The 26,107-nt window shown below is 53.8% G+C and overlaps 1 protein-coding gene across 10 annotated transcripts in view; it reads right to left on the reverse strand.

Annotated features, from left to right (window-relative positions):
- Ccdc33 (coiled-coil domain containing 33) overlaps positions 1-26,107 on the reverse strand; it is a 90,980-nt gene that overhangs the window by 30,584 nt on the left and 34,289 nt on the right. For all 10 annotated transcript variants that reach the window (XM_005393560.2, XM_013519029.1, XM_013519027.1 and 7 more), the window contains 8 exons: positions 25,853-25,983; positions 21,710-21,819; positions 20,001-20,108; positions 17,829-17,920; positions 16,486-16,606; positions 10,972-11,101; positions 10,229-10,362; positions 9,228-9,299 (listed from right to left, as the gene is read on the reverse strand). In XM_005393560.2, the coding sequence (XP_005393617.1) occupies positions 9,228-9,299; positions 10,229-10,362; positions 10,972-11,101; positions 16,486-16,606; positions 17,829-17,920; positions 20,001-20,108; positions 21,710-21,819; positions 25,853-25,983 (898 nt within the window). The remainder of the gene's footprint in view (positions 1-9,227; positions 9,300-10,228; positions 10,363-10,971; positions 11,102-16,485; positions 16,607-17,828; positions 17,921-20,000; positions 20,109-21,709; positions 21,820-25,852; positions 25,984-26,107) is intronic.

The following is a 26,107-nucleotide window of genomic DNA, read 5'->3' on the forward strand; positions in this document are numbered from 1 at the left end:
CTCTACTTGCTCCTCTTGGTAGCTGCAGGTTAGAGGATGCAGGGTTTACTCAGAGGCTTCCCAGGGTGTGAAGCCTTCTATCTCATGAATACACCTAGGTCAGCACCTGCATCACACAGGCGGGGTTTCCTGTGTGTCTAGGACAGGAAGTAGTACCATATCTGTCTCCCAGTCAGAACTGCTGAATTCCAGACTGGGACAGAGGGACAGGTATGATATGCATATTCGATGGATGGATGGATGGAAGAATGGATGGATGAAGGAATGAAGGAGAGAATAACAAGCCAGGGTAAAGACTGCCTCCTCATTGACCAGGTGGCCCCTGAGGCCAGGGTGAGATGCTGATTCAGGACCTGTAATGACATTTCTCCTCATTTCCAGGCAGAAAGCCAATCTCAGTGCCCTGGATTTCATAGACTGCCATCTAATTCAGTTAGAGGAGGAAGTAGAAGTAATGAAATCACGGGAGCCTGCAGAGGTGCCCCCATCAGTTCTGAAAGCAGGGACAATTGTCGAGGGAGTCCCCTCCCCCACAGCCAGGCTCCCTGATGTCCACTCTGCATGGCCCCAGCAATTCAGTGACCACAACTGAATTTTACTGAGCCTCTCGTCAGACCCAGGCACTTGTCAAGTTCTTTCTTGTAGAATCCATTACATTTTATCCCAAAGCTGAATTAAAAATGAGGCCAGCCCTTAAGTGCAGACCAGTGCTCTCACCCCATCAGTTACTGGAGGGCGGGGTACCTGAGGCGGTGGGAAGAGGAGTCGGAGTGTCCGTGGGCTTCATGTCACCCCAACCCAGTGTCTTCCTGCAGCCCTCTAGGCTCAGTGGCTCCGCTCCACTCTGTCCTCCCTCATGGCTGGCCCTGGCCTGGTTTGCTTGGTGCTGTCACCTCCCACCCCCAAGGGTCTCTTGTGCACATTTCCAGCCCCTGTCTCATCCAACTGCCAGAGTCTGTCCTGGCTTGGGGTTTGGAGGTGAGCGGGGTGGATGAGTTTTCTGAAAGCGTCTTTATGCCTCCAAGCAGTGTAGGTCTTGCAGGGGAGGCCAGAGGCAGTAGCTTTCATTGTGTGAGTTGCGGGACCAGGTGGACCATTGTACCACCTCCCACAGCACCCGGATTCTCCCAACAGTTCCCTTTCTTTAGGGCTAGCATCGCCTCCCCTGGCTCCGCAGCTTCAGTGTGCACATGTTTGGGGAAGGAGCTGACCTGAGACCACAGGGAGGGGCCAGACTGCTGAGGGGTGAGGAGGGAGGGAGAGTTGGAGATGAACCCTCTCAGATAAATGCCCATTTTTGCCTTTCTGCCCCCTTCTTGAGTGCAGTTGGGAGCAGTGCTGCTGGCCCACCCTACAAATTTGTTTACTTGCTTGTCTATTTGGCAGGCTCTGCCTCACTTGCTGGGGCAGCTTGGGGCTGACAAGTGGCCCCTGGCTCTGTAGCTCCGTGGCTGCAGCACATCCTGCTTCATTAGGGCATTAATTGGAGGCTGACTTTGAAAACTCAAAGCCATGCACAGCCATGCACAGCCATGTACTTGCTCAGACTCACTGCCCCGCCTGCCGCTCCTGCTGCTGCAGCTGCCCCCACACTCGTGAGCGCTGAGGTAGAGAGAAGACGCCCCTTCCCCACGCCTCTCGGCCCTCACCGTTGCCAGCAGAGACGGACAGACCAGGCCAATGGCATGCTAGGCTGGCAGCTTCATAGGTCACCTGTCTCCCTCCTCCCCCCTAGCATCTCTGCCTCCCTCCTTCCTCCTCCATCCCCTAGATCCCTGGTCATACAAAATGCAACAGCTTCAGCCTGCCAGGGCAATTAGGGAGTGACCAGGCCACAGCTGTTGTCCTTGGTGCTGAAAGTGCCCGCCTTCCGGCCTGCCCGCCTCTCGCCCCGCCCTGGGCCTCCTAGCTGGAGAGCACATGCTCTTAATTCAATTAGCTGGCCCTGAACCTTCCCCAGGGAGCCCGGAGCGGAAACTGACAAATTCTGTTTAACAAAGACATTTGTCCCTCGCCCCGCCGGCTTTGGGCTCTGCACTCCTGTATCCCGTTCATTAGGTATCTAACAAAGTGCGTCCCAAGAAATCTGCTTCCAATCGCTAGTAATTCAGGAGGCCTGATGCAATTTTCTCCCTGATAAGGGTGTCTCACCCGCTGGCAAGCGCCGTAATGAGCCCTGTGCAGCAGCTCCCTGATCAGTTATTGCTTTGTCATTTCCTGTGGCCACAGTGGTAGTGTCTTATCTCTTCTGTGGTAGGCGAGGCTCAGACAATGGGATCCCTCAAGAGGACTGCACCCTCCCCTGCATACTGCAAGCTCATTTGTGGCATCTTGCATGGTCTTGCAGCTGTGGTGAGTCTGTCCCCCAGTCAAGAAGGGCCCAAGCGTTAATTCTCCATGGGACCATCATTTATTGCCTAGAAAAAGGTGTCAGAGGGTTAATCCAAAAGCAAGTTGTGGGGTCAGGGGAGGGAAGCCACTGATAAAGATTTTGTCAGGGGTTTTAGGATGAAACAGAGTCTTGCATGTAGCTCTGTGGATGTGCTACGGACTCTTGTTAGTCTGAATACTGCTCTTGCTGTATTTAATCTTTGTTTTCCTTTAGAGTCCCCTGAGTCACATCTACAGAGACCTTTATAACCTATATGTCAGACTACATCCTACTGCTGTTTAAGGGCCTTCCTTAGCTTCCTATCACTTTGTAGCAAAGTCCAGATCCTATACCCTGGCACCCAGGCCCTTCACAATCTGGGCCCCATCTGAGTCTCTAGTCTCACTGCCCATCAGAGCCTCCATATGTCCAGGGGCTCCAGACACTGCCATGCTGCCACCTCATTGCACATGCACGTTTGCCTTATGCACCTTTGCCAGTCAATTTCCATGCCACAGTAAGGCAGTGCTCAAACCATGCCTCTTTGTGATGGTCAGTGCACCTGCCTCAGCGAGGACTCTCTTAGCAAGATGGGTGGTGATAATCTGTTGGAGCACAGACAAGGACAGGTTAGGGATCTAATCAATGGCTGATGACCTGGTTGGCTGAAGACAGGTAAGTCTAGGGTAAGGAGTGTCTGGCTTTGAGATGGGGACAATCCCAACGCTATCCACTGCTTTCTGAGACATCTGGTCTGGATGCTTCTGCCTCCTCTCTTCTTTCCCTCTCCCTTCTTTAGTCTCACAATGATGCATTGGGCTCGTAAGGTGAGCAGAGTGGGGTGAATCTAAATATCCAACCATCCTAACACCTGGACCTTTCTGTGTGGTCTCTGAAGTGAGTTGCAGGCTCACAGTCCCAGGCAGCACAGGCTCCTGTGGAGGATGTGGGTAAGATGAGCCTGTAACAGCCCTCTGGAATTCCTAGCAAGTGGAAGCAGCATAGCTCTTAGAAGCAGGCCTTCATTTCTCCATGTTCTGCATAGCTCCTAGCTCAGGGCAGCCTGCTACCCTGGGAACTTCAGCCCGTCTGGCCTCTGGAGGGATTGCTGTCTCTTTCCTATTTCTTCATTCTCTGGAAAATTTCTGGAGATGAAATGTGGGGCTGGGGATATTTATCTCCAGCACTTGACAAGGGCTCCTGATGCCCTTATGGATGCAAAACTGGTGGGGGGCTGTCAGGAGGGGCAGGCGCTGAGTGATGGATTAGTGGGGCTCCAGTGTCCCTTCCCCCAGGAGACTGCCCTCATCCCTGATGAGTTCAGCACATTTGTGAGCAATTTCTTTTATTTTGGGGGGGAGTACTGGAGATTGAACTTAGGGCTTTCTGCATGCTAGGCAAGTGCTGCACCCTTGGGAAACTGTACTAAGAGCGAGTGGTGGTGGGGCACTGTGCTAGGCACAGTGTCAATTCAATGTCCACTACACCCCTGGCTGTGTGGAATGACCACTTCTTTTAGGGACCAGGAAAGTGGAGCTCAGAGTCACCAGGATGATGTGGGAGACACAGGATTCAAGGCCAGGTCTCAGCTTGTGCATTGGGCATGGCAGCACTGAAAGTGTCCTGACCATATTGCAGGCGACCTGGAATTTGGAGTGGGGTGCGGGTGGGACCCTGAGGGTGCTGCATGACCCACTCAGGCTCCGGACTGACCTCAGCCCTAGAAGATGACCATCAGCCCAGGATGATGAAGGTGAAATCCCACAGGGAAGAGAAATCCTGTTGGAGTTCAAAACGCAGCAGTGGAGGTGCAAGGTGAGGAGGTGCAGCCCTCCTGATGCGCCAGAACCAGACTCCTGCCTCAGTACACTCTCACCACCTCGGCAAGGACTGAAAACAAACACAGCCTCTGGCTGCACCAAAGCGAGAGTTTGTTTAGAGAAAAAGGGCAACAGTCCTCTTCTACCCACCAGTGCTGGTGGAGTCCTACTACTTCTGGGGACTCTTTAAGAGGATTGCTGTCAAGAGGATGAGCATCAGAATGCACGAAAAGGCACTGGAGGATGGGCCTGGATCAGGTTGAGGAGGACACAGAAGTTTGCAAACATCAGCAGGGCTGGCATGAGCATGGGCCCTGACCCCCCTAGGGATATCAGCAAGAAGAAGGCAGACCAAGGTGAGGAAGCCACATGGAGACAGAAGAAAGAGGCTTGTGAAGGCACTGATAGAGGTTGGAGAAGCTTTCCCAGGAGGTAGTGAGTTCCCCATCATGAGAAGCAAGCAAGTAGAGCAGGGCCCTGTGAGTATGCTTTGGAATGAGTGTCCAACTCTTTCTCAGGTTGGGTTCATGGGAGGAGTTTCAGGATATGCAAGAGACTGTGGAAGCCATTGTTGTCTTCCAGACAGGGAGCACTACCTGGAGGAGTTCAGGCACTGTGAAAAGCAGATAGGAATTCTGTAGTGCGGGACAATGAGCCCTGTCACACATGGTAGATCTGTGACCCAAGGCCCAGGCTGGCCCTTCTCACCTGTGCCTGTCCACAGCTGCCTTTGGGTTGGATGAGAAGATCCCCCAAGTGGACCTAGAGCCTAAGATGGAGTGGACGGGGGCACTTGGGAGCTAGGGAGGGACAGCTTACCTTCGATGTGTGTGGCTTTCAAAAAATTCATCAAGAGTCGTAGAAAGCCAACATGATTCTGCCTGTTCTCCACCCTCCCCTCCTCCATCTACTAAACAGCCTCTTGTCCCCACTCTGGGCTGGTCCCCAGAGAGAGCTTTGTAGAGAAGCAGACTGACCCCAGCCTGGAGACAAGGTCGGACCAGACTGAGACAGTCGCCCTCTCACAGGGGGGCAATAGGGGCTGTCACCTCCTCTCCTCAGATGCACCCTCCTGTGCCCAAGTCCAAGGAAGCCAGCAGGGTTCAAGTCTTCCCAGCATCTCCTGGGATGTGGACATCAAAGAGGCCACGTCCTGCTCAATGCCCCGGCACTCTCCCTGGGTGAGGCATTGAATCCAAAGTCCCCACAGGCAGAAATGTTGCTGACCACTCGGATGTCCATCCAGGCCTTTCTCATCTGCAGGGAGCTGCACCTTCAGGCAGGGGCAGGCAAGAACTCAGTAAACACCTACTGTGTGCTCGTCAGCTCCACACTTCAGGGTCAGCCTGGGAAAGCTGCCCAGCCCATGCAGTACTTCAAAGAGGCTGGCTATGAGCCGGAGGGCACCCAGGGTGCTGCGAAACCTGACGCCAGTTCATTAAAAGGAGCCAGGCTGCTTAGCCTGGAGAAGCAGCGCTCCTGGGAGAAGCACAGCCCACTCTTCAAAGAGAAGGAGCCTGATCAGAAGAGAAGGGTGGAGAACAAGAGTCAACTCCTGCATGTTTGCTGAGCAGCCAGAGGCTCATGGATTCCTAAATCCAAAGGATCTCTTAGGTCCACCCCTCTGGCCCTGCAGTGAGGAGTTTTCTGTGTGTGCAGATGTGCGTGCTTTTCTGGTTTTTATGCATCTGTGTGTACTTATCATATTCTCACCTACACACCAGATGCCAGCTTAAAGCAGATCACTCAGCAAGTGCCCAAACAGAAGCCTTATTAGAGGGCAAAAATGAGCCCATGACCAGCAAGCCACCTGCGTGTGAACACCAAACCAGTGACCGGTCCCGCCTTCTCTGTTAGCAGCTGTCCATGAACATGCTTGCTGGCTGGTGCTGTGATGTGCGCAGGCTGGATGGGGATGCACTGCAGCCCCCCAGTGCAGAGCCTGGAGCCTGGGCGGAGGGAGGAGGGGGAGGCAGCTTTCACTCAATGTGAGGGGTGCCATGTGGAGGCGGTGAGCTTCCTATTGTGGCACAGCAGGGGGAGAGGCCAGGATGACCACTTGGGGTGGGTGTGGCCAAGGACCTCCCTAGCTAGGTGTTTAGTTGAAGAAAACCCAGCAGTCTCTATTTGGAAACTATACCACCTTCTTGTTTCCAGAGCTCTGAGAGTGTGATGTGGAAATAGTGGGTGTGGAAGGCTGTGCTCACCAATATCCAAGAAACTAGGACAGAAAGAGGCTGCGCTGGGCGTGTGCACACTTAGCCCCCTCTCCTGAAGCATTTCCTCTCCACAGCCCCTCGGAGCATTGCCTTGACTTGGACTTGTCAGCCATGCGGACCAGGGGCCCCTATAGCCAGAGTGTGCACAGGGCCCTGACAGCTCCAGACTCCAGGCTCCAGGCTCCTAGAATTTTAGGCAGTGTTTGTTTTAAAGGGTGGAAGACTCAGTGGAAGAATTTGGTCCTCACTCTGCTGCTGCCTCCCTACAGGGTGCAAGGCAGAGACGAAGCCAAGTTCCTCCCAGTAGGAAGGGGCAGGCGGGTGAGTCAGGAGGACAATAGGGTGGGAGGGGCCTGGTCCTTTTGTTACAGCAGCTTAGCTTGTGCCATTTCTCAGGGAGTCCAAATAGCCTCTGCAAAGACTCCCTAGCATATTGTCACCTCATCATTAGCTGAATCTGCTCAGGAATGTCCTAGTTAGTTGTCTGTCCCACATTCCCTGCTGTCTATGGAAGCTCGCTTCATAATGGAAGGGCTGAGTTTTTTTTGGTTTTTGTTTTTTTGATTTTTGTCTTATTCAGTGTACTATCCCTAGAACCCAGCAAAGCGCTGCTGCACAGCAGGTGATACATATAAATTTGTGGTTGATGGAGGGCAGTGATAGCGGACAGTGGTGGTGGGGGTGGGGGGTGGACTTGAGATTTACCTGTAGGGCCACCTTGCCCCAGCATCAAATCTCAGCACTCTCCTGCCACCCTTTGGGACAAGTTGCCGAAAGAGCTCAGACACTAGCAGAGAGCCTAGTCCAAGCTGGGGCAAGGTGACCTTGACCTCAGGGTGACCTTGATGCAGTGGGTTTCCATGGCTCCTGGCCCTTCCTAGATTGGTGCTAGGTCTGCAAAGAGCCTTCTGGGAGTTCGCCCATGCCAGCATTTCAACTAAGGCCCATAAATTGGTCTTCAGTATTTTTGGATCCAAGTGAGTCAGTTATTGGCCAATTCCTAGATCAAGCAGCAGTTAAGTTGCAAAGAGATTTAGCTTCTGTTTGCACCAGTGTAGGTGTGAAACTGCCTGTCAGTTTACACACATATGTGAGCCTGTGTATGTGCGTCCTGCAGAGGTGCGGGGATATCTGTGCGTGTGGCTGTACACATGTAGATATTCAAATGTGACTGCATGTATACGAGTGGAATCTGTGTGTATGAATTCTTGGCGGCTGGATCTGAAATTCTGCTAGCACTATTTTCCTGGTACACACCCAATCTTGATCTCTTTTCTTTTCCTTTCTTCTTGGAAATCCATTACTAAAAGGCTTTTTTTTACCCACCTCCAGGGGAAGGGGCGCTGAGGGAAGGGGAAGCTAAAAATCACAAGGCCCAGATCAAAACACTCAGCAGCTAAATGAATTCGGCAGCATTTTCCCGCATGACTTGGAGGGATAATTTAGTGAGGCCGCCAGCTGGAAGGAAAGGGATTAATTCTGCACTTAGCACAGCTCCAGTGAATAATTCATCACCGGAGACCTTTGCGCCAGCCTCTGGGCCATCGGGCCAGTGTCCTGCCCACCTGCCTGTTGCCTGCCTGAGCCCCCAAGTCCCTTAACCAGGGCACCTGATGCCCCCTTCAGCCCCAGAATGCCTGTGCCCGGAACAGGGGCAGGAAGCAGAGGGAGGCAAGTAAGGGGATGGCAGTGGGTAGAGGCAGATTCTAGGTCTTGAGAAAGGCCCTGGAGGGCTGAGCTTCTACCTGGGAAGTTTGTGACTTTTTTTTCAAGGATTGTGTTGTCTTCTTTGTCGGGGTCTTTTGTTTTTCTGTGACCTTCCCTTTCAGCGCCTTCTTGTGGCTGTGCCCGGTATGGTGGTAGGGCGCCTGGTGGTAGGGTGGCTATCAGAGCCTCTAACAAGCTCTGTCCCACCCGGGTGCCGGAGGAGCCTGCCTGGATGGAAAGCACAACGCTAAGCACCCACAGCAGGGGGAGTCCTTGTGGGAGATGCTTCAGGCTGATACTTTCCAGAGGGAGCCCTTGTCCCTGGGATGTAGCTCCCCATGTCCTTCACGGTTAAGGTCCCTAATCCTGGGACCCGTAGCACAGTGAGCTGTCATGTGTGGGACTATGTCATGTCACGTGATGCTACTGACCTTAAGGCTGGAAGATTATCCAGTAGCCTGACCTCATCTCAGAGGCCTTTTTAAAAGCAGTTGTTTCCCTGGTTGCGGATGGAAGAAGAAGGCAGGATTTTCAAGCCAGGGTGGACTGGACATGCCTGCTGGCATGAGATGGAGGGGCCGTGGTGAGAAGCAACGTGTGTGATGTTGGGGAGCCACCGCCAGCCCAGGATCTGGGGTGTGGGTCTCGCACTGCCGGGAGCCACATCCTGCCAGCAGCCCAGATGGGCTTAGAATCAGCCCCTTCCCCTAGAGCCTCCAGCAAGGAAGGATCTTGGCAGCTGAGGTGCCCAACTACCTCCCTGTTACAGAACTGTCAGCGAGTGTCAGTGTTACTTGAAGCTAAGTTTGTGCTCTTTCATCCTTGTAGGACACAGGCCCCATGGAAACAGGCTCAGCCTGGGCTCGGTCAGGGACGCCCCCCCAGGTCTAAGTGCTCATCTGCCCTCAACTCTCCTCGTCCTAACCCCAGCTTTTGCTCTGCCTTTCTCAATCCTCAAGGCACCTGCAGACGTTTCTATAAGGCTGCTGCCATAAATCCCAGGCTCCAGTCTCTGGGCATGGCCCCAGCTGCCGTGAGAGTGGCTGGAACTCATCTGAGGATCATAGAGCCGGCATGTGTCAGCCGTGACCTTCCGGTCCACAGCCTTACCTCGGAGGAAAGCAGCTGGAAGGAGAGGTCCACCGTGGGCGCCTCACCATTGATGGTTTCCAGGGTGGTGTTCTAGGGGAAGGAGGGAGCAGTCAGACCAAGCTGGCCAGGGCAGCTTCCGCACTCTGCTCCTCCCACAGTTCTGGGTCCCCAGGAAGTGTCTGGGGAGGGGATAAGGCCTGCCGGGGAGGGTGGCCAGAGGTGGGAGCCAGCCTCTGCCTTTGTTGCCCTCCCTGCTTTCCTGACACTGCCCTTTTCAACTCCCTTAGAGCCCTGACTGGCAGCTCCAGGCTCATCTCCTGGCATTTACTTATTAAGATCTGTTATGTTTGGAGGCCAGGAGTACTTTAGGGGAAAAGAAATAGAAACAGAAATAGAATAATGATAACAGGAATGATATTCACTGTTATTGAGCATTTATTCAAAATACTTTCTATATGTGTGTTTTTCCTAACAAAATCTCACAGCAACCATATGAGAAAAGTACTGTTATTGTGAGCCCATTTTATAGACTTGGAAACTGAGGCCGTGAGCCTTTAAGCAATTTTCCTATAGTCGTGTGCACTGGTAGGAGGTGGAACCAGAATTTGGGCCCAGAAGTCTGGCCCTGGAACCTGAGCTCTCAGCTCTTGTCATACACCGAGGCTGCATCTGGGAGTGTTGTTTCCATCTTACAGATGAGGATTCTGGGGTTCAGAGAGGTTAAGTCATGCACCCCAGAGAAGACTGAGCAGGCCGGAATTTAACCCAGGTCTGGTTCAAGGCCTGGGCTCTGCCAGCTATCATGAGGGCCCCTGGGCTGCTTTTCTGGCTCTGTTCTTCAGCCCCAGAGCGAGTCTGGCTCTGGTGTTGCTGGCCCCTTTTGCGGCGGGGGTGGGCTCACCTGGCAGGTGCCATGGTCTGAACTGCTGAGGGAGCCACATTCCTCTTGGAGTTGTGTCAAGATGGAGCAGGTGGGGGGGGGTAGGGTGGTGATGCTGGGGGTCTGACAGGGGACTCACGGTGATGGGAAGCCGCTCAACATGCAGCCCATTCAAGTCTTTCCCTCTGAGCATCTTGCGGTAGAGCCGGCTCTTCAGCGGCAGCACAGAGATGCCCAGGGGCTGGCTGAGGGTCCACGGTGTGCTGCCTTGTGCTGCAGGGAAGGACCAGCTGGGCTGAGGCCAACGACCCTGCCAGCGGTCCTCAGGTGCCAGCCTCAGGTCCCACCCATGCCCAGCTCTGACATGGACCTTAGCCCTGATTCCCCACAGCCCACCTGCTTCCTGCCTCCTGGCTTGCACCTGCACACCCATCCTCCTCCTCCACCTTTAGGGCTTCACAAATCTAACCAGATTCTGCATCTCTGGGTATCTGTACGGTCACCTTAGTCTCTTCCTTTGGGGGATTTGGTTTCAGAGTGTGCAAGTGAGGCTTGACCTGTGGTCTCTCAATCCCATCGCCTCACCCCTCCTCTGAGCTCTGAGAGCTGAAAGCTCAGAGGTTCTTCCCGTCCCCTCCTTGCTGATGGCGGCTAAAAAGTGTGTGGTGAAGAATAGGAGCAGGTGTTCTGGCTGGTGCCCTGCAGCTTCCCCATGGACAAGAGGCCAGGCAGGCCCTCCTGTCATCATCAGCCCACCCTGGAAACCTGCCTTGGCACCTGGGAGCTCTTAACCTATCCCTGTGGGAGGCAGAAGCAGGAAGGTATAAACACCACTTCCCGGATGTCTCCTCATGAGTGGCAGCCCCAGCACAGGGCTCTCACCTGAAGTGGAGGGGTAGTACTCCAGCACCAGGGCTGTGTCCTCTGAGAAGTTGGTGGCACCGTCTCGGCCTTGGAAGAGGAAAGACTGGTTCCACACTGGCAGCTCTGGGGGCCCCCCAGGCTTGGACAGCTGGAAGGAGAGTTGGCAGCAGGTGTGGGGTCACAGCGCCTCCCAACCCCAGGCATCCAGCTGTGTGTCTATATCTACACGGAGCTTTGTCCCAATTGTAAAAGCAACACACACTGTATACCTTTCAGAAAACTCAGAAAAATAAAAAGGAGAGGAAAAACCCTTGTAATCCTATACCAAAGACAAACGCTCACAAAACTGTTTCTAGATTTTTCTGTGCACATTTTGTATATAGTTATCATTCTAGCAGCCTGCATTTTTCATTTACCACTAAAACCTAACATATCTACAGTCACATGAAACTCCTGTTGCCCATGACTTTAGTAACTTCAAGATCTCCTGTCAGATCCCAAGTCCCTGCTTTCTTTCTCTCTTCCTGTTTTTTTCTGCAATACCACTGCACTGTACACCTTACCTCTGTGTCTCCCATACCTAAGGATCTGTTGGGTTAAAGGACATGATACATATTTTAAGCCACTTGGCTGGAGATGTTTTTCCTAAGTGTTAGGCCAGTGTTTGCAGCTGGTGGTACCATTAACGTGATGTTAGACCTGACCTCTGTGCTCATCACAGCCCCTCTCTCTTCCATACAGGTTCCCAGGCTCTCAGAGAAGGTCAAGATAGGTCTGTAGATGCCAGGACCTTAGTGTGGCGGGGGGAGGCATCGGGCACCCTGGGGACTTGGTGGCACACTGAACGAACACCTAGGTACACACATGGGGGTGACGAAGATGAGGCAGTGATGACATTAACTACAGAGGCCACGGAATATGTTTCTCTGAGTGCTCAGAAAAGCTGCCTTGGGGCTGGGGATTCAGCTCAGCGGCACAGTGCCTGCCTGGCAAGCGCGAGGTCATGAGTTCAATTCCCGGTACCGGAAAAAAACCAAAAAATTGAAAAGCTGCCTTGAGGGAAGCAAGGCTAGAGGAAGTCTCTGAAGGAAGATCCAGCAGGGTGAAGTCAGGGAGAAAGTTCTGGGTGGGAAAATGGCACAAATGACAGAAGGTGGAGTTGACACCAAGCATGACAGGGTGGAGTGTGCCTGGAATGAAAAGGGTCCCTGAGGAAACCCAGTATCTGCAGAGGCTGGGAGTGGGAGAGATGAGAGCTGGGTGTCTGCTTGTAGCAGGCGGCTCTGCATGGTCCCAGCACAAACTCTCCACGCGGCTGGCTCGCCCATGTGCCCATCAAGGGCTGTCAGCAATAGGGACAGCTTCTCCCACCTCCTACTACCCTGCGGGAGTCAGTTGTCGCTGGTAAAGGTCAGCACAAATGCGCTGTGGACTGCAGGAGTTATTGATGCAAGATCGAGGACCATCAGCACCGAGCCACTCCCCCACGGTGGCAGCGCCCTGATGCCTGTCACACTAATGTGCCTGCTGCAGGCCTCAGAGACTCAGCTGTGTGTGTGTGTGTGTGTGTGTGTGTGTGTGTGTGTGTGTGTGTGTCTGCTCCCATCCCCAGGGAGATGGGTTGTGGTCAGTGCAGGGCCAGGGGCTCCTGAACACTGGGATAGTGGCTGGGGTGAAAGGCGAGTCCCTGAGACACAAGGTTGGTCCTGGTTTCTGTGGAGCATGGGAGTGATCTTTTGGGACTGGTCCCCAGATCATGTCCCCAGGGTGCCAGAGGGGCATCCACATGAGCTGGGCCAGATGCCAGGCATAGGGGCACCAGGAGGGACCTGTGACTCAGTTCCCTGCTGCCCTGTTGCTTGCCCCTACCCTAGAGCAGGAATTAATGGATGCAAGCTGTCTGCTCTGGGACCTATTAATGTGTCTAAATGGGGCCTAGAAAGCAAGAGGTAGTGAGCAGCTGCCAGCCCAATGAGAGACAGTCCCTTCTCTGAGTGGCTTTTGAGGGTAAGTCCTCCAGGAGGGACCTACTCAGACCTACTCCCTACCCTCAGCTGGGTAGGGAGAGTCAGCCCCCCCACCCCACACAGCACTCAAGGTCGAATAACAGCAGTCTGATGTCAGGGCTCTGCTGAAGGTGCCAGTGGCTGATGTGTATGTGGGTGGGGGTAGGGAGAGGGTAGACATTGCTGCAGATGCTAATGGGAAAGGCCATGGTAGGCTGTGGAATTAAGGGATGTGATTAACCCTCAGCTGTGATCTTCAGAAAAGCCATTAACCCCCAGCCACTGAGACAGCACTGCCTTCCCTGGGGACAGAGCCTTCATTCCATGGGCGCATGACACCTCCTCCTGTGTCCCTGGGCCACCTACACACACATGCAGCCACCCTGCCGGCTGTGCTCAGGGACAGCAGGGGCGTCAGAGGAGAGTAGCTGTTGGCAGCTGGGGCTGGAGTGGTGCTTTAGGGAGCCAGGACCTTTTGGCTCTGGGCCTGGTTCTGCCTCAGCCTTGCTGGGTGACCTCTCGTCTCCTCTCTGGGACCTGGGTTTCTCACTGTCCAAAGGGAAAACACATTGTGTGCCACACCTGGAAAGCCTGTTGTGAGGTTGAAGGGCGTGATAGGTATTTACTATTCAGGTACAAATTCAGTTTTGCAAATGCCGGCTGAGGGCTTCTCCATGACAGATATCTGTGGGGTGCTACAGGGAATATAGGGAGTTAGGGCCAGATCCTGTCCCCACCAGAGCTTACCATCTTCAAGGGGATAGGGCTTAGACACACACACACACACACACACACACACACACACACACACGCACACACACAGACTCCTTGGATCAAAGTACAGGCCAAGCAAGTTGTAGTGGTGGCAGCTGGGATGTGTGAGAAGAAAGCCCTACTCTGAGCTGACCTGGGAGGGTTTGAGGGATGAGGCCACAGGAGGATGAGCCATACCATTCTTGGGGACAGGAGAGCAAAGGCCAGAAGTGCGAGAGGACAAGAGAATGTGAACAGCAAAACCTCCAGCCAGGCTAGGGAATGTCTGTGTGACTTGGAGCAGGGGGCTGGGAGGTTGGCAGGACCTGGACCTGGGCAGAACATGGCCTGCTTGCTTCTCAGGAGTCCATGGGACAGAAAGAGCCCCATCAGAGCTTGGGGACAAATTGGCTGTGGGTTGAGACAGGAGGAGGTTTTGGTGGACACAGTAGGCTCCTAGGAGGCCATGGAGCAACCTGTTGGGTTCAGCTCTACCATGCACCTTAACTCATCAGTGATTGGCTCAGGGAGTACATGTGACTGAGTTCTGGCCAATGAGATGAGAGGGGAGATCTACTGGGGGATTGCTGGATAGGTTGGTTTCCTTTCTCCTAAAAGCTTCACTTTGGAGTCTCCCTGCCTTCACTGGCCTTTGCTCATATCTGCATGGGGTCCTGAGACATTCTGCCCCCAACTGGTGGCCAGCACTGATGGCACTTTTGGGGGGCATTAGAAAGATCCTGTGTCTTTGAGGACAACCAATTCTGGCAGCATCCTATGTTGAGACTGTCATATGTGGCAGTCAATATCCTTAGTGACCTGAGTTGGGGTTTCTGTTACTTGGAGCCAGATGTAACAAGGACAGTGGTGACACTGGCTGCAGAGAGTGTTTGGCACTAGGGAAGGTGTGGCTCTGAAGGGGACAGAGTCCTACTAACTTGGCCTAGGCTTGGGTACTTTGTGTATCCTTCAAATTCTTTGAACAGCCCAATGAACATGACTCGGTAGTTCCAGAGGACTAGAGCAGCTTGCAAAACCCACACAGCTAGTCAGTCACAGAGCTGGGGTCAAACCCAGGTCTGCTAGACCTTCTAGCTCCTGCCTACCTGCTTTGGTAGGGTGGCAGCTGGTGGAAAGTCACAGCAGCTCAAGATGACAGAGAGGGGGCTGGGGATTTAGCTCAGCGGCACAGCGCCTGCCTGGCAAGCGCGAGGTCATGAGTTCAATTCCCGGTACCGGAAAACAAACAAACAAACAAAAAAAGATGACAGAGAGGACAGACCCTAAAAATTTCCTAGTTCCGCTCCCACTGCTTCAGCTGTAGAGATGAGGGGACTGAAGCTCAGAGGGATCCAGGCAGGGGACATGAGAGATGTGAGCCCAGGGCTGCTAGCAATGGCCTCCTAGGTAAGGCTCTGTCCACCCCTCTCTCTGCCCCTGCTCTTTCTGCTGGCAACTGGGCACCTCTGTGCAGGCTGCCAGTGAGCTCCCAAACTGGCCCAGCTTCCTTGGTGCTGGGTGACCTTCAACAAGTGTCCTACCACCACTGAACCCCTGGCATTGGGAGGAAGTCTCTATAGTGGGGGGCACTTCCCCCACGCAGGCCAGTGAGGCAGCAAAGGCAAGGAGGGTAGGAGGGGGCCCCCTCATTAAAGCAGGCAAAGCCTCTGCCCCCTGGGACAGCCTGCTGATTGGTTCATAATTTTCTGGGCAAATGCAGGGGCATGTGTGAGATGACTCTGGGGAAATCAGGGCAAGGATTGGTTTGGGTTTGAAGCTTCTGTCCCCAGGGTCCCCCTTTGTCCCGCCCCTCCCCACCACCATCACGCTTGCCTACGTCTGAGCCTTCCTCAAAAGTCTTTGTCTTTAAATGAAGATGGGACTCCAAAGGGGTCTCTCATTCTAGTTTTCCAGTGCCAGGCACAAGCACTGGTGGGTGACAGCAGGAAGGACTTCCCAGCAGACCCCTATCCCCCGAAGCCCCTAGAAATGTGGGGACCATCATGTAGGGGAAGATCCCTCTCAAGTGTGGATATGGGAAGAGATCAACCCGGGCCTAGTCATGACCTGTCTGCCCCATACCTATCTTTGAACACTGCCCCTGTGTTCAACCCTGCCACATACCATGCCTGGGTACCTGCAGCTGGCTCCTTGCCCTTGCAACTACCCTGACCAACCCTCCCCCTACCAAAAAGTCAGGACTGATGTCCTTACCCAGCCGTACTTCCTTTCTTCTGATTCATTTAAATATTTTTATTGTGGTGAAACAAACACACCATGAAATTTACCATTTTAGCCATTTTAAGTGGTGTTAATATACTCATATTATTGTGCAACCACCAAAAACATTTCTAAAACTTTCTCACCACCCCAGAGACTCTGGATTCATTACACAGTAATTCCTCATCCTTCTTCCTCCATCCCCCAGGAACAATATTCTATTTTCTGTCTCTGTGAATATACTGCGTCCCCTTGCATGTGGAGTCAGACAGTATTTGTCCTCTGGTATCTCCTCTCCTCTGGTTTTTGCTCTGAAGTCACTGTTGGTTATTAGGTTATATATAACCCGGGATGATATTTAATATCCCATGTGTGGGCATCCCGTCTTTACCAGGCCAGGCAAGGGACAAACCTGGCCCTGGATATGCAGCAGGATGGAGTAAACTCTTTTTCAATCACATAAACCTCTGGCTCGCACAGATGGATGAGTGAGGGTTAGGGTGAGTTACTAGATATGTGAGCTGGTGACAAGGTAACTGGCAAAGGGCCTTACCTGTGGGCACCCGTCCTGGCTGGCCTGGGGCACGTCAAAGTTCAGCACTGACGAGACAGGGAAGGAGAGTGGGGTGATGGGCAGCCTCCTGGAGGCTGGGTCCCGGCTTGCCTGGGTGGCCCTTGGGAGGCAAGTAGACAGGGAGGGCTTGGTACTCTCCATCCTGTGCCCAGCTGGCACCTGGGGCTCCACTGGGGACTCTGGGTTAGTGTGAGGGAAGGGAGAGGGCACTGGCCACCTGGTTCAGGCTAGACCTGGGCAGAGTAGGTGGACCTGGTCCTGTGGCTGCTGACCAAGCCTCCGGAGGGATCATCTGGGTTAGGAGATGGGCTGCAGCTCCCAGGTTCCCTTGTCTTGGACTTGCTGTGGCCTTGGCCACATCTGAACAGGTCAGCTTGCCCACTTCTAAAATGATTCTCACTTTTGGAAGACCCTGTCAGAGTAACTTCCCTGCCCTACCTTGTGGGACTCTTGGCTCAGGCTGGAGGGACACGGACAGCCTTACATGTGCATGTGCGTGTGCGTGTGCGTGTGTGTGTGTGTGTGTGTATGTGTGCTTGTGTGTGTGCATGCACGTGTGTGCACATGGGTGCTGGGCTCACTGGGCTGTGTATCAATTCACCAGTCATCTTCATTCTTCCAACAGTAAAGGGGGCTGAGTGGTCATTAAAACCCCTCAGGGATGAAGGTGAATCGGAGTCCTCTTGGGCCAACAGGGGAAGTGACAGGGGGAGACACTGGGGTGCTTCCCCAGAGCACCTATTCGCCGAGGGACTTCCCACTGTGGCCTATGGTGGCTAACTTAGCAGGAATCCCTTCCTGAGGACAGTGATCCAATAAACTCCAAAGGAGGTCAGGGGGTAGGGCGTGGGGACAAGCTGGAGCCGGGGAGACCTCCAGGAGGTGAGGGAGGCCAAGATGGCCTTAGGCTGCCTCCTCTGGGGCCAGCCACCAGCTGGCATCTGTAGCCCTAAACTAGAGCAGGGGAGGGGACTGTGGAGGTGATGGTTGTGAGATAGGAGGCAGGTTTGGGGGAGCGGTGATGCCTGGGCTGGGAGGGGTCCCCAGCCCTCCTCCCGCACAGCTCCCCACCTCGCTCTCTGGGCCTGTGCAGCCCCATCCCCTCCCCACCTGCCTGGAAACCACCCTGGTTGTCCCTCTCCAGGGCCCGGAGGTTGCCTGGGGAAAGGAAGGCTTAGCCTGCTGTGGGAAGCTCATGGGGCCTCGCATGGGATGTGGGGGAGCTTTGAAGGATCTTGGAAGCAGGGCAGGTTTCCAGGACTCCTAGAATTGGTCCTCTGTCCCCCTTCCTCCTGTCCCACACCCACCTGGGCCCCACTCACCTAAAATCCCTGAGGCTGGGAACCACCCGGGCAATCACCACAATGGGGTTGGAGTTGTTGACCAGGGGCTCATTCACTCCTCTGAGAAAGACCTGGAGAAGACAAGAGGCAAGTGAGGCCCATGTAGATCTGGCCCCTGCTGACACAGCCCGCCCGTCCGCCATCTTTCTTTTCCAGTGAGACCAGCCCTGCCTCCAACCTCCACACTGCTCTTCCCTGGAAAGGGCTAATTTGGAAGGGAATCCCCAGTACTAGCATCTCTGGGCTCTTCCCTGCCTCACTCCCCCATTGACCTCTGTCCTCTGTCACCTCCTGGGCCTCCTTGTACCCCGGCATGACTCCCATCTCCTCTCAGGGATCTCAGTGGCAGGCAGAAAAGAGACCATGTCCCTAGGGAATGGTGGTGGCCAAAACCACTGCCCTAACCCTCACCGTCACCTGCTTTGCCCAGCTGGGCCAGAGGGAGAAGACAGGGGTTCTGGCCTTGCATTCCTCCTCTGCCACCCCAGAAGATCCTGATCCAGCCCCTGACCCTCACCCCTCACCTCTTTACCTTCATTTGTGCCTCTCTTACCATGTTAAAGACAGAGATGTGTGGACCCCTTGGATTAGGGAGAAGGGATGGCAAAGGCCTCAGGGAGGCCTGGGGGCTGAGCTGGTCTTGGGGATGGGGGTGCTAAGGGAGAACATGAAAATAAGGGGCTCTGAGCACAGCAAGGAACCACACCTAGGACAAAACTGGAGGCAGGAAGAGGCCTCACCAGGTCCCCTCCAGCTGGTCACCTGGCATGTGTTTACTCCGTTCTGGACCTGTTTCCCAGCTTGTATGCTGAAGGTTTGGGCCAATCCCTGGGGTCCTTCTAGCTCCGGCCTTCCATGAAAGGAGAGGGCCCAGGAAGAGGCTCAGGCTGGATCTGCTCTCTGTCTTCCTTCCCCTCAGCACCATCCGCTGGGCCCCTCTGCCATGATCGCACTTGGCTGGTGTGAGCTGATCGATATGTGACAGTCCCTAGGACCTCCTAAGGGGTCTCTGAGGGTGGCATCCCTGGAGGGCTGTCAGGCCCCGTTGCTAACAAGGACTCCAATAGGTGCAAGGGGGGGGGGCTAGAAGGTACAGGGGCCATTTCACTCCTGTTCTGTGCTGACTTGGTCAGGTGTGGAGGAGACATCTGCCTATGCACACCTACTCATGACAGGTGAGAGACAAGCAAGTTCTTTCCCTGCACATGTGGCTAAAGTACAGAGCCTGTCCAGCCAGGCTCACAGTGCTTGGAAGAGAAGGGGTCAGATCAGCCACACTAGAGAGGGCCTCTGGGGCTGGGTCCTGTGGGTCATCTCTAGACCATGCTGGGGTGACCTGTCACCCACATGCAGTGTGAAAACTGCAGAGAGGGGGAGAGGGGCTAAGCCCCCGCACCATGTCTGCCTTGAACATCAACGGTTCCTCCCACTTGAGGGCACTGGAAGGCCTGGGATGAAAGGCAATGGGTCTGGGATGGAGGCTGGGCCTGAGCTAGACCCAGGCCTGGCCTGGCTAATGGAAGAGGCTGAGTGAATAGTTGAATGAATGAATGAATGCATGAATGAATGAGCTCTTGAATACCTAATAAGAAGAGTCAGGAAGAGTCAGGGAAGCCCCAAGTTTTTGCATGGGGCACTTGGGTCAAAGGTCTCTGTGCCAGGAGGAAGAACAGGATTGAACTCAGCCAGTGGTTGTGGTGCGGACGGGGAGTGCAGGCTTCTCCCCACTTCCTTGAGGTGCAGGGAGTCCCAATGCTGTGGGAGGCTCTGGTCCTGGTCCTCCCTGCAGCACAGGGTGGGTGTCGGTAGCTGAGGGCAGCAAGGGGCCTCTGTCTTATTCCACATCACAGCTGTCCTCACCAACTACTCTGGCTATTTTGGGAATGTCTGGCTTCTTCTTTTTTTTTTTTTTTTTTTTTTTTTTTGGTTTTTTTCTCCGGTACCGGGAACCGAACTCACGACCTTGCGCTTGCCAGGCAGGTGCTTTGCTGCTGAGCTAAATCCCCAGCCCTGTCTGGCTTCTTTTGCTTGTCTTGATTTCTTCTTTGGATGCACCTGCTCTGAACTCTCAGGACAGCTAGAGATAGCTGCAGGCAGGGTCTGAGCATTTTCCCACCCCATGGGCCACCCCCCGAGGCCAGACTCTGGTACCTCCAAAGCCGTGTGGTCACAGCCAATGTAGCGGGGGATGAAGCTGCCTTTTCGAACGATGGTCGTGTACAGCTGGGTCTTGGCAGTGGCTTTGTCGTCGACCTCAGACTGGATGGGATAGAGTGGGGGAAGAAGACACACAAGAAGGAGTGTGTCTGAGGGGCAGAGCTTGGCTATAAATCCAGCCCTCTGCAGCCATCACTTGGCATTGCTCCACCGGGGCTCTAAATGATAATTAAAGCTCATGGTCCCCACGAGCCCTTCCAAGGAGATCAATATAATAAATCTCCCTTTTCCATCTGAATATTTCATCACCCTTGCGAGGGCCACCCAGGCCTGCTGTCTGGGTGAAGAGGTGATAACGAGGCTGGGTTGTTAAGGGACAGAGGGGCGGGGCCTGGCAGATGCTCCTGGAACTGCAGCTTCAGACTTGAGTCTCCAGGCATCATGCACTTCCAGGCCTTTGTTTCCTGCCTGTACCTAGTATCTCTTCCTAGAGCCTTGGGTTCCCTTGGACACTAGGGAACGTAGAGACCCCTGGGGCCATCGTCAGAGAGTTGCCTGGTGGGAAGGTCAGTGCTGTGACCTGGAAGAGGGAGTGAGGAGGGAATGACAAACTGAGCAGCTTCCATAAGCCAGGAACTCCAGGACCTCCAGGGTTCTCTGCAGAACCCTCCAGATGACCCTGCCAGGAGGGCCCTGTGGCACCTTTGCTGGTGAGAGATGGGAGGCTGGCACTAAGTGGCCTCCTGTGAGCATTCAGCTGGTGAGTGGCAGTCATCGGCCAGGAACCCAAAGAATTTGCCCTTACTGTTTTTTAGTCCAGACCACTACAGGGGTCTGCAGAGCAAGGGTGTGAGGGGACAGTGGTGCTGCTGCTCAGCTGTGGCCCAGTGCCTGGCACATTGTAGGTGCTTAATTAGTGCTTGAGCAATGAGAGATTGAGTCCTCTTCTCTGCCAATCAGTGCTGGGCAGGAAGCAGAGGAACTAACCTGGGTCAAGGACCCAGAGGCTTTCTGCTCCAGTTGGAGCTGCCCCAATGGTTGCATGCCAGGGAAAGCGTAACCCCCTGGGCTTCTTCCTGCCAACATGGCAGGTGAAGACAGTGCAGAAAGAGCTGGCTTGGGAGCCAGCATCAGCTGCCACTCAGAGGACTCCTCTCTCAGAGCTGCAGTCCCACAGGTCAAATGTGATTGATGCTGAGGATTAGGGATGTGTGTGAAGCATGTAGTTCAGGCCTGGAACACAGTAGGAACTTTGCAAATACTCTTTAACTGGTGTAGTCGCTCAATGTGATAGTTGCTTTATGTAAATTGGGTTCCTTTATGGAGATGAATGTGGAGAATTCCTAATTCCTTTTTGTTTTGTATTGTTTTTCTGAGACAAGGTTTCATTGTGTAGTTCAGACTGGTCTTGAACACACTGTGTAGCCCAGGCTCACCTCAGACTCACTGTGATGCACCTGCCTTGGCCTCCTGAGTTCTGGGATTACAGGTGTGTGCCACCACACCCAGTACAGAGAACTCCAAATTCTTGTGGACACCATTCCCATCAGGGGTTATGAGCCCTATGTGGTCTCAGTCTTGTCCTGCTATGTGGTGGGTGTGGTAAATTTGCTCTTGGGGAATTTTGGAGGGTATCAAAGTGTTCCTCACCAATTCTTCCATCTGACCAGAGGTCATGCCCAGAGCCCAGGGCTTTGACTCACCTTGCCCAGCTCAAAGTGGTAGGGGTGGAAGACACGCAGGTACTTGACGGGGATCTCGTAAGACAAGAGCTCCTCTTTATTTGTGTTGTCCACCACCTTGAGGACCACATCTGGAAAGAGGAAAGGAGCACAGGGTCAGGAAAGGGCCAGACATCTTCTCTCCCAGCAAGGAGAGGCAGTGAGAGATGAGAGACATTGCTGAGTACAGGGAGCACAGGCTATGTACAAGAATTGGCACATTTGTACAGTGTGGACACACGTATGCCCTGCCCGAGTCCCGGCACAGAGCAAGGCTCCATGGAAGGTGCCATTAGGACCCACAATATGATTTTTATCCTGCAGTCAAGAGACACCCCCCAGCCCAGGGGTGCAAAACAGAGGTGAGCCCAGCCCCTGGGGACGATAGGCACGTGTGCACCCAGACACACAGGCGAGCAGGGACAGGTTTCTTCCACTGGTCACAAACACTCCCACCAGCTTCTCAGGCAGGATTGGAAGGGTTATCTTCCAATGTTACAGGTGGGAAGACTGAGGCTCAGTCAGGAAAAGTGATCTGTCCAAGAAATCCTCCAGTGTAGCTGTCAACCAAGGTCTACTCCAAAACTAGTCTCAATGCCAAGAATAACACTTTCCCAGGGGCTGGAGATTTAGCTCAGCAGCACAGCGCCTGCCTGGCAAGCACAACGTCATGAGTTCAATTCCTGGTACCAGAAAAAAACAAACAAACAAACAAAAAAACACTTTCCCAGAAGACCACCTTTTGCCATTCAGTGGCATGAATGTTAAGGTGAACTCCAACGTCCTGGACATAATCATGAAGTCCCGTTTCGTGAGTACCTGCTCTGTGCCAGCCATGAGGATGGCAACTTTAGCCAGATCCATTAGGGTGTCACTATCTCTGTTTTTGTGATATGGGCATGGAGCACAGAGGGGTTATAAAACTGGCCCGACACCACACAGCACGGAAATGGATGATGGGAGAGGCTGGGTTGGTGACCTTTGAGGCAACTTTCTATTCTTGAAAAATCTGATTTGAAGAGGAAGAGATGGGGAAGGAGGAAAGGAAAGATAGATAGGGGAAGGTGGAAGATGGAGGGAGATGGAGGAAGGAGGATGACAAAGATCTAGAGGAGAATGGGGAAGGAAGGTGGGGAAGGGGGCATGTGCCTGCAGGAGACCCTTGGGAACCCCTCCTCTGCAGAGGACCACGTTTCAGCACCAGGGACAGCGGCTGACCTGGAGGCCCTCTGACCAGAAGCCTAGGGGTGAACCCAAGCCCGGCAGCAGCTGAGTCCCTTGGAGCTGATGAATCGTTTGGAGGTGGGGGTGGAGAAGGAAGTGAGGGGCTCTACTCACATTCTTCCTCTCTCGCTTCCCCACAGCCACCCTGAACTCACAGAGAGGGAAAGATACTTGCCAAGAGCCAGCTATGGGGTCCATGCTCAAAGGGAAGAGGGGAAAGGGGCATCAAAAGGTCTTGAGATTGACTTTAAGAAAGTAGAGTAAGGCAAAGGACTTGAATTCAGGAGACCTGGGCTCTAGGACCAAGATTAATGTGCTCTGTGACACTTAACTCTCTGAACTTCATGTACCTGCTTTGCAAAATGTTAATACTTCAAGCAAACAAACAAAAGAAGAAAAAAAAAACACTGTCTCCTTCCTAGGATTGTTGGGGGAGGAGAGTGTGTTTCAAGCGAATAAATTCTGTGAAGTGCTCCTGTGTCCGTCACCATTTCCCTCTTTGTTAATAATCCATAGCTCTCCATACACTCACCCAACCCTTAGCAGACACAAGAAAACCAGCTGGGATCCAGTGCTCCTGGCCAAGGCTCCAGTAGCTGTGAGGCTGTGGCCGTACCGATCCACACATCATGGGCCCAGGCCAAATCTGATTGGGATTCGCTAAGGCCAAGCAGGAGGGCACTGCCCAGTGTTCCCCCAACCCCCAGCAGTGAGCTGTGACAGGGGGACGATGGCCACCCCTCCTGCTCCTGTCTGCACACTGCACACACGCTTCATCAGCTTCCTCTCTGGGCATTGTGCCCTTCCGGCCCCCTGCTGCTCCCTTTGTGCAGCCAACAAGCCATTTCTGCTGCTGCCTGCTTTGGCCCTGACCCAGGGTCTGCAGTTCCCCTTTGCTTTTCATTAACACATCCTCACACTACCTCCCACCCGCCTCCGCCTCTTGGCCTGGCCTCCATCCCCCCACCCCCTCCACAGACGTCACCACAGCAACTGGTTCCCACCAGGTTTCAACAAGCTACTCGGATCTGCAGTGGTGTCTGCCAATACCCCCTGCCTGCCCATGTGGCCTCCCGATGCTTCCGTCCCTCCCACAGTTGTCCTGTCCTCTCTGTGCTGCACAGATGGGCCCCTGGGGCTACTGACTTCATCTCATCCTTTTCCCCTCACCCCAGATGTCTACAGCCCAGGCCAGGACCCAGACCAGGCCCATACTCCCCAGCTCCTCTCTTCCTGCATGCGTGCGCAAGTGTGTGTGTGGGCGCGCGCGCACACACACACACACACACACACACACTTGTACAATGCCACATGCATACCACCATCCAGATACCAGTGCATCCATGCACACACAGAACATACAGCTGCAGCCAGACACACCTACGCACACATACAAGACACAGACCTGTGTGCCTATCGGCACAGAGAAAGCATGCACTCATCCATACAGTAATGCTTGCATGAATGTGAGCCAGCATGCAGGCATTCACAAAGACACACACACACATACACACACACACACACACACACACACACACACATGCGAGCATGCATGCGCGCACGTGCCTCTCCATGAAATCCTAGATCAATTTGTCCTCTTTTGTATCTTCTCAAACCATCGCCACAGCTCCACCTGTTCCTTTACAGCCTGGAAAACCAATTCTCTGCCTTGACCCAGAAATGGACTCCTCCCCTTTATGGAGGCCCTCCCTTCCTGTTCCCTCTCCCACTGGGTTTCTGGCAGCTGGTTTGCTCTTTGTGAAGAGAACAAGGAGTCCTGGCTCTATAAGATTCCAAAAAGAGAGGAGAAGCCTGTCCTTTCTGGGAGTGCACCTGCAGGAAGACAACCGAGGGGGTTCTCACTAGATGAGACCAGGGACCTGCCTGGCACCTCTGGTTTGGGCTGCCAGTGCCAGAGGCAGTGCCCTACAGTAGCCCTGGCACCAGCCAGGCAGTCCTCCTAGGTGCCAGCCTCATCTCTCCCTTGAGAGTTGCATCGGGCAGGCCCACAGCGTGGAACACAATTGTGCACATCCAGAAAGTACCTGAAGGTTGCTACTGAGACCCCGGAGGTCTAAGCAAGGATTCTAGGAAAATTAAGAAACCACAGCTGGGGGCTGGGGTTTAGCTCAGCGGCACAGTGCCTGCCTGGCAAGTGCCAGGTTGTGAGTTCAATTCCCGGTACTGGAAAAAAAAAAAAAAAAAAAGAAACCACAGCTGTGCATGGTGGTGCATGTCTGCTTAGGAGGCTGAGGAGTGGAAGACTGAAAGTTCAAGGCCAGCCTGGACAACTTACGGAGGCTGTTTAGAAATAAAATTTTTAAAAAGGGCGTATTCCATCCCCATTACTAAAACAAACCAGGACAACCCACCAAGACTCAGATGGAAGCAACTAGAACCCTGGGGTGATGGTGAGAAGACAGTGCTAAGTCCTGGGCCCTCTGCTTTCTGAGAACTTGTTCTTCAGCCAGCTATCAAATCCCCTGAAGCAGAGTCCTCCTCTATGCAATGGGAGCAGCGTGGCTCCCCCTGAGAGGTGGTGATACCAATGACAAATGCAGGGGACATGCCAGGCAGCCATAAAGTGCCGTTTCAGGGGAGACGGCAGTAATAACAACCATGAAAATAATAACATAGGCCATAAAAACAGATAAGCATGCATTGTCTGGCAAATTCATTTATGTGGAACAAGTCATTTTTGGAGCAGGCTGGAGACATGAGGCGTGACGGTATTATGATTTGTTCTTTGAGTGCTTTTAACTGTACTGGGGAGTGGGGGTAGGGGGTGTTCAGGTGGCTTCCAGCTGAGCAGAGAGGGAGGCTGCTAGCGCCTTGCATGGCTGACGGGTCCTGGTTGCAGCCCTTCTCTCACACATACCAGCTCCCCAGCCTCAGCCTCACCTTCTCGCCCCGCCTCCTCCGCAGGGATCTCCACTTGCACTGTGTCTCCCCAGATGGGGTTTCGGGTGGGCTCTGAGCTCACAGAGGTGACCGCCTTGGAGCTCCACTTGTCTTCCTCAGTTGTGGTTTTCCTGGGGAGGGAGGGGCAGGGTGAGTGTGAGGAGGCGTCTTGCCTACTTCACCATCCATAAATTCGAGTGACATTCATGTCATCCCTGGCCCAGGAGACACCAGGCCTCTTCCTTCAGCTGTCCT

The sequence above is a fragment of the Chinchilla lanigera genome, unplaced genomic scaffold (assembly GCF_000276665.1).
Source record: "Chinchilla lanigera isolate Chin_1 unplaced genomic scaffold, ChiLan1.0 scaffold00049, whole genome shotgun sequence".
NCBI lineage: Eukaryota > Metazoa > Chordata > Mammalia > Rodentia > Chinchillidae > Chinchilla > Chinchilla lanigera.